Genomic DNA, 8,972 nt, shown 5'->3' on the forward strand with positions numbered 1-8,972 from the left:
CCTCATCAGCTCCTATGGTTTCCATTACCACCTTTATGCTGATGTTACCCTAATCTATCTCTCCTCCCCCGACCTATCCCCATCACTCCTGTCCAAGGTCTCCGAATGCCTCACGGCCATCTCAGCCTGGATGACCCAACGCTTCCTGAAACTAAACATGGCTAAAACTGAACTTCTAATCTTCCATCCCCCGGACATCCCCTCTTCTCCCACTATCTCCATCAGCATTGGTGAAACCGAGATCACCATCACCGACCAAACGCGCTGCCTCGGTGTCATCATTGACTCCTCCCTCTCTTTCACCCCCCAGCTCTCTCACAGTCTTGCTGCTTTCACCTACGCAACATCTCACGCATAAGACCATTCCTCTCCACTGACGTGACCAAAATTCTCATTCACTCTCTTGTCATTTCCCGCCTTGACTACTGCAACATCCTTCTCTCTGGGCTACCTCTCACCTGCCTCACACCTCTCCATTCCATTCTTAACGCTGCTGCTAGGCCCATCTTCCTCTCCCGCCGCTCTACCCCCGCCTCCCCCCTCTGTCTATCTCTTCACTGGCTCCCCATTCCTTTCCAAGTTCTCTTTAAACTCCTCACCACCACCTACAAGGCTCTCTCCTCCTCCACCGCTCCTTACCTCTCTTCACTGATCTCTATCCACACTCCCTCCCGTCCTCTTCGCTCCGTCGCTGACCGCCGACTGACCTCTCACCTAATCACCTCCTCCCACTCCCGTGTCCAAGACTTCTCTCGCACTGCCCCCCTGCACTGGAACAACCTCACGCCACCCATCAGGCTTTCTGATTCCCTCACCTCCTTCAAGCGCTCCCTCAAAACCCACTTTTTTTGACTAGCCTATCCCTCCTCCTAACCTCTTTTGATCCTCCTATCCTGCCTCCGTTCCCATCCGTTCCTACTTATCCTATTGTTTTTTGTACGTCCACCCACCTCCTTTTAATATGTTAACTCTTATTAGTAGGGCCCTCCTTCCTCATGTACTCACCCTACCTCTTTACCTCACCAGTGCTCCTGCTCTGTTCTTCCCTTCCTCTACTTCATCTTCAGTCTCCTCGACAATTTCGACACCTACTTCTGAACTGATGCTGATTATAGTTCTACCAGCTATACCCCTATTTATGCTGTATTTTATCAACACACCCTGTACGTTACCTTGTAATTTGTTTTTTTTGTTTGCTATGTACGGCGCTGCGGACACTTTGTGGCGCCTTTATAAATAAACGTACTACAGGTTGAGTATCCCGTATCCGAATATCCGTTATCCGAATTATTCCGAAAACCATACTTTTCAGAAAGTGAGAAATTTTTTTTTTTTTTTGCTAAAAACTCACTGGGGACATTTGTAACAGCACTACTGAGGACATGATATGTAACTGGCACTATATATGTGCAAGACAATGATTGCTTGGCATTCAAATTCAATATCTGAAATAGTACACAAATTTTGTTTCATGTTTTGAAACCTTGTTTTTTGAACAAATAAAATATATTTCTGTGTATTTTATGTGGTAATAAAATATATTTGTGTTTATTTTATGTGTTTATACAGCATAAATGCAAGATACTTCAAAATACATCATTGAAAAATTAAAATATTCCGAAATACGGACTAATCCGTTATCCAAAATTCTCCTGGTCCCGAGCATTTTGGATACGAGATACTCAACCTGTACTACTACTACTACATATAAACATAAAAATCAAACTAATCCTATGTAATATGAAGCTTCCAAGTGTCCAGTATATGATGCAGCCTCTGATATTCCCATCATGTCTGTCTCCTTTGTGCTTCATATTCATTTTTCAAACTAGCCCCCAGTCTCCCATATGTTATTTCTGCTCCTAGTAGTAGTAGTAGTACGTTTATTTATAAGGCGCCGCAAAGTGTCCGCAGCGCCGTACATAGCAAACAAAAAAAAACAAATTACAAGGTAACGTACAGGGTGTGTTGAAAAATACAGTATAAATAGGGGTATAGCTGGTAGAACTAAAATCAGCATCAGTTCAGAAGTAGGTGTGGAAATTGTCGAGGAGACTGAAGATGAAGTAGAGGAAGGGAAAAACAGGACAGGAGCACAGGTGAGGTAATGAGGTAGGGTGAGTACGTGAGGAAGGAGGACCCTACTCATGAGAGTTAACATACTAAAAATAGGTGGGTGGACGAACGAAATACAATAGGATAAGTAGCCTTAAGTCTGCTACCTTTCCTGATTTTTTGGGGGATCATATATATATAAATATATCCAACTGTTGGCAATTCTGTCTCCGGTAAATTATCCAAGTTTTGTATGGCGGCTCTCTTGGTACTCTATATAAGAAGTAAACTAGTGCAAGAACTCCTACTATCAGATCAGAATACCACTTAACAGTTTTGTAAGGTGGTACCCAGAGTGTGGTGAGCTAGGTAATTGATAAGAAAGGTGTTTCACCACAGGTGATGGCAGTCGTACATTACCAGGGAAGTCCAGGAACAGAGCTTTTCCTGTGTGTGTGTGTGTGTGTGTGTATATATATGAGGTGGCACTCGTCAGGCTTTTGCAGGTAAAAAAACCTTTTATTCCATTTCCGACAGTTTCGGGGTTCCCCCCTTCGTCAAGGATTAGCAGCACACACTGCTAATCCTTGGCGAAGTGGGGTAATGTACACTGATATTTTATTTTGCTAAAGGTGCCCATACACAGTACAATTGTTATGTGCGATGAGGTGCGCGCTCGCGTCACACATCTCATCACACAACTCAAAAAGTATGTGCTGCACATACTTTTTGTACTAGATCTCATCTCCTTGCATTGCAAAACCTATGCAATGAGATGCGATATTGTATACAATAATTGTACTGTGTATGGGCTTTACAGTTCAACACATTTTTTAAGAGGTTTCAATTTCAAGGACCAAACTAGCTATGAAACGAAAAACAAACAATGTTTTATTATCTGTGTTAAAATGACAACCCATTTATAGTGCACATGCTTATGTAATAAGGTATTTATGTTTTCCTTTACATGCTATATTGGTAGATGCTCGTGGACTAATTAGATGGATGTTGATGGTTAACCCTGAGCGTCGTGCTACCATTGAAGACATTGCAAACCATTGGTGGGTTAATTGGAGCTACAAAAGCAGCGTATGTGACTGCGATGTCCTGAGGGATTCAGAATCGCCATTACTTGCCAGGTTCATTGATTGGCAGCATCGCTCCACCAGCCGTCAGACGGAGTCTGAAAGTAAAAGCAAGTTCCTTTCTAAGCCGTCAGAAGTATCACTCGAGCGGCAGAGATCTTTAAAGAAATCCAAGAAGGGCAATGACATTGCGCAGTCCTTGCAAGATGGATCTGAAGAAACATCCATATCAAAGAGACCTAAAAGTATTTTGAAGAAGAGAAGCAATAGCGAACATAGGTGCCACAGCGCTGGTTATATTGAGGGGATTATCAGCCCCGTACAGTCCCCTGCCTACAAACATGATAGTGAAAAATCGCTCAATAGTCCATGTAACAATACAAGGGAGCTTGATAAGCCAGTGGGGTGTGGGGCAAAGCAGTCCACACCTATGCCAAAGAAGGGCATTCTGAAAAAGACTCAACAGAGAGAGTCTGGCTACTACTCATCACCAGAGAGAAGTGAGTCCTCGGAACTGTTAGACAATGACGGAACGGAGGGAAGCGATACGTGTCACGTTACTAATGAGACAAAGCGAACAGTGTCTCACAGCCTTTCATATAGACGGAAAGGCATCTTAAAACACAACAGTAAATATTCGAGTAGCAAAACAGATTCCTCAGTGGCCAAACAAGGCACAGCATCACTGGAATCAATGGAAAAAGAACTTGTGCCTGTGGAAGGACTGTCCAGAAGCTACAGTCGTCCATCCAGTGTGATTAGCGATGACAGTGTCCTGTCAAATGACTCTTTTGATTTGCTTGAATTGACAGCTGGAAGACAAAACAGGCAGAGAATACGTAGTTGCGTTTCAGCTGAAAATATCCTTTTTGTGAAGGATTTTGAGGGACTTCAGAAAAGTCCTCGTCCACAGTACCTGAAACGTTACCGCAATCGCTTCGCTGACAGCAGTTTTTCTTTACTCACTGATATGGATGACGTCACTCAGGTTTACAAAAATGCTCTAGAGATCTGCAACAAGCTCAATTAGTCACAGAAAAGCAAAATACTTATGGCCAGGAAGTTACTTTGCTGACAGTGATAAGTCTGGAAACACACACACACGCACACGGCATAGTAACACCAAAACATTGCGCATACATTTCCACTGTATTTTCAAATTAAACACATTTTTGTAATACAAAAAAAAAAAATATTTTGATTATTTAGAAATTTATAGTAGTTTTACACTGTCAGAGCAGTACATCAGTGATGCTCAACTGGAAAGAAACATTAAATCAAGTTTACATATATATCTTTTTATGGCGTTAACTTTTGTCGTGCTACATTTTATTGGATTGGGTTTGATAAAAATTCTGATAATTTTATATGACTTTTTAGGCAAAATATTGTTTTTTAAATAATTGTTTCTTAAGAAGGTGGATTTAGTAATAGTTATTGTAAAACCTCATAGTAATTTATATAAGTGGGTGGGACAAATTATGTATACAACCAAGGTAAAAAGTTATGTAACAAACTGAAACAAATATAATATTGAACTTTTTACTTTTCCTATACATTAAATGCTGGGATTATATAGTTTTTTTGTGTTTGTTTTAAAGTAATGGATTTTAATAATAATAGATATCCATTATTTGACAATATTAAGAACACTTCCTATTTTTACTTTTAGTTATGTGCCGTATGCAGGTTAGTAGGGAAAGCTGGTATCCTGATCGGGAGTGTACGTATATCAGAGCCTTTAATTAACAACATTACTGCAGACACTTTGGGGCGAGATGTACTAAAAAAGCCCCGTACACATGTGAGGTATTGGCTAATGGCAAATTTTGACTAAGCAATTTTATCTAGATGCACTGGAGATTTTGACCAAGTAATTGTAGTCTATGACAGGGCTGGGCAATAGTGGCCCTCCAGCTATTGATGAACTACACATCCCAGGATGCTTTGCATTAGTTTTGCTATGTGGCCATGATTAAACTGATGCAAGGCATGCTGGGATGTGTAGTTCATCAACATCTGGAGGGCCGCTATTGCCCAGCCCTGGTCTATGATCTAGTAAAAACTGACTTGCCTGCACAGTCTATCTATGCTAAGCAATCTATGCTAGACAGTATTGACTAAATCAGGAGAAAATCTGGGAGATTTTGGCTAACCTTCTAGGAAGTTTTGACTAGTCGAAAACTCCTGCCAAAATCTCACCATGTGTACATCCCTTAAGACTTGAAAAGTGATAGAATGGAAAGTGATAAACCACCAGCCAATCAGCTCCTAACTGCCAAAGACAGGTATAAGCTGGTGGTTTATCACTCTCCAGTTTTTCACTTTTCAAGGGAGAGTACATCTCACCCTTTGGAGTGATGTTACCCACAGCACCCAATTTGATTCTATCGTTATTTAATTGCATCCTCTGATTGGTTGCTATGGGCAACACCACCACTTTCATTTTTAGAAGCTTTAGTAAATTTACCCATTTGTCTTTATTTTAAGTTAAGCAAAATCAGACAGTTTTAGAGATATTGCCCATTATGGATTTTCCAGCATTGATAGTCAAAATACTGCCACAAAAGCTAAATCAGGTGGTTGGCACTATTGATGCAGCTTATTATGTTGCCCTTTCCATAATTTATGGAGTTCTATAAAAAGTCCACCAAGCTCATAAATGTGGTGAAAGTTGTCAGGTGCCCAATCTGTCTCTTATGGGTGTTCCCTTTTTACATGTTTTCTTTAGGATTTAAAGTACATTTACAAATATATGCCAAATAAAGTTTGAAAACCATTAGCTAAAAATGAAAGGGGCACTCTCCTTGGTTGAATGGTAGCAGAGACGCACTTCCAGATGTGTTTCACATCAAGAACTCATTACAGCCATTTTTGTTGGCAAATACTAAGCAGAACATACAGCTCAAGTTTCTTCACTTTCACTGTCAGCAAATGAAATATGTGGACAATTTATGGGTTCAGCATAAGTTGTGTGTCCTTGGTTCAGGTTGTTTATAGAATGTCAATAGAAGTGGGCTCATGGCAAGTAGAAAAGTCTTATGCATGGAATGCTGTAATGTATTTTCAGAAATGGGTTTGAGATGGCAAGTGGAAAGTGTATAGGTGGCAAATATAGAGTATTTTATATCATGGAAGGTAAGGTTGTAAGGTGTGAGCTCTGATAAACTGAGGATGTGGGAGAAAAAGTGGTAACTCCTACTATAAATGGCTTTCTGTGGCCAACTGGATTTCTTGAAAACATGCTCATGTTGGAAGTATGATAGGCCTGGGCAAACAAATCAGGATTGTAAAACTGAATTGCACATGTTATTAAAGAATGCTCGCGTAAACAATACATATCAAGTTATTGATAGCTTCTGGTTGGTAAATCTAGTTTAGTCATGCATGATCTATAGCATTATTTCCATGCTCCAAAGATAAGTATCTATAGTGTTCTGTGTGGAAAGATCATGCCTAATTTCAACAGAACTGAGCAAAAATATTGTATTCGTACTAAGCAATGACATTTAACAGTACAGTTGAGGAAGCCACATATGCAAAATATGAGGCAACAAAGATTAATGTGTGGACCTGAGCATTGTTAGACCTGTAAAATACGGTTTATCTGTAATGTACATGCCAAAACATAAGGATTTAAAGTTCTATTTTACAATAAAATTATATTAAAACCGTTGTATTCCTCCTCATCAAGCACTTGGTGCTAGAACTGTTATCAGCTGGAGATGTCACATTTGCGGATCGGTGACACCTCTATTGCCAACTGAGAGGTGTAACTGAGAAAGTCAGGTAGAAAAGACCGTTTCCTTGGTCTGGAATATTAGATAGACCGTACCTAGATAGACAGTCAGTAGGTCTACCCCAAAAGGTAGACATGCAATAGGTAGACACAGTGAAAAGACTGACGTGGGATAGGTTGACATGGTCAAAATGTTGAGTTTTTCACAGTTAGTGTAACACGTATTCTGGCATGGCTGGCTGCACTTGCCAGGCTTCAGGCTCAGTGCCTCGCTATACCCGGCACACTATTGTATTCCCCTTCTATGCCGACATGGATGGTGGAAGTACAAACATGCAAGTAAAAAGAAAATCATGAAAAAATCATGTAGACCTTGTCACGTGTCTGCCTTTTTCATGTCGACATTTTGACCCTGTCAACCTTTTCACCCTGTTGATCTATTGCATGTCGACCTTTGGGTAGACCTATTGAATATCTATCTAGATACTGTAGATCTGTCTTCCGGAACCAGATTTCCCAACCTATTGATTTTTTGCTGACATTGGTTGTAAGAGGCACCGTGGTAGAAAGTAAAGGCATATTTTACTAATGAGTTATGATCTTATCACTTGCTACTAATCTTAAATGGTGTTCCAACCAATCAGCTCCTGTCAGTTTATAAACACATGGCAGTTAGGTTCTGATTGGTTGGAGCACAACTTAAGATTAGTAGTAAGTGAGAACAACAATATCACTTGGTAAATCTGCCCCTAAATTCTCAATCGTGTATAAACCTTTATTTCTGTTTGGCATGTATCTTACAATTACTTTTTTTGTGTACGAGTATTCCCTTTAACTATATTTTATTGCTATTATAATATATGCACTTAATTATGCTATTTATTGCTGTTTTTGTATTCTTTGAGTCTGTGCATAACATGTTAAAAAAACATGTTACATGTACTTGTATTTGTGCACCCATAGTCCGATTTTATCCAACTTCAAATACAACATACAAAGCAATAGGTGTTCCTTTATTTAGTATTAGGCTACTATTTCTTTAAGTAGCGGTATAGTTGTGAAGGCTATTGTGATCTTGCAATACTTTATTTCAAAATAAATATTACCGTACATTTAGCTCATAGATATAGATTCTGTCTCTGTATATATCAATATATGTAAGAGTTAATATGCATATTTTATTTCCTATTGTTATATGCTATTCCTATTCTCTAAAGTCTTATGCAGTATATATATATATATGTCTATAATATATGGAAAGTATATATACAGCTTGGGGTAACTCCATATTTCCCACATGAATGTAATTGCTTGCTACCAAAGAACTGGTACTTTGTGCAGACTGTGTTTGCCCAGGTCTTATTTCATAAATGAACAATTATGTGACTGAGCAATTAACTGCTTATTGCCAAACTGGAAATGTTATTATGGGACTTACTGGCATGTTTTCATTCCTAGAAGAGAAAAAAAAACTTGACTGCACATTATTATTATTAGTATTGTGATTTAATTTAATATTTTTTGTATTGCAATTGTTATTCTTATTTGACTCTGCCTTTTATTTATTGTTCTCAAATCAACGTCAAAAGTATAATATATTTGGTGTAATTTAATTGGTAATTTGTTTATTGATCAGAGGTGATTTTGGACATCAGCAGGAAGCTGCCTGCAAAGTGTTAACCACCAAAATGTTGGTATTTTTATCTGATTGTTTTTTTTTATTAAATAAAAATGTGATCAAAACCCAGAATCTTTTGTAATAGTTTTATTTATGTTAGGAGTTTTTTTTTTTTATGTAAAATACGCAGGTCTTTTCATATCTTCATTGACATATTTATTTACATTTCATAATAAAAAATCCCTGTTAATTTCTTGGTCTCCGGCATTTTCAGCGCAGCCACATCTCAATTCCCACCCCCTTTTAAATATGTACACACAAGCACCATAAGAAGTTACATACTGAGGTCTGAAAACGTAGGGCCTGATTCTAAGGAAAGAGTTATATGTGCACCTGCACAAACCAATGCAAGTAATGCGAACGCAATTTTGCCTGTAGCCCACAAACACTGGACAGCTTTATTTTTACAGATATT

At 38.9% G+C, this 8,972-nt stretch overlaps 1 protein-coding gene across 2 annotated transcripts in view; it reads left to right on the forward strand.

Annotated features, from left to right (window-relative positions):
* Nucleotides 1-8,629, forward strand: part of NUAK1 (NUAK family kinase 1) — a 97,502-nt gene extending 88,873 nt beyond the window's left edge. For both annotated transcript variants that reach the window (XM_083182305.1, XM_083182306.1), the window contains exon 7: nt 3,038-8,629. In XM_083182305.1, coding sequence (XP_083038431.1) covers nt 3,038-4,170 — 1,133 coding nt within the window. In that variant the 3' untranslated portion in view covers nt 4,171-8,629. The remainder of the gene's footprint in view (nt 1-3,037) is intronic.
* The last annotated feature ends 343 nt before the right edge of the window (nt 8,630-8,972 follow it).

Source organism: Crinia signifera, chromosome 4, assembly GCF_055691185.1.
Source record: "Crinia signifera chromosome 4, ASM5569118v1, whole genome shotgun sequence".
Lineage (NCBI taxonomy): Eukaryota > Metazoa > Chordata > Amphibia > Anura > Myobatrachidae > Crinia > Crinia signifera.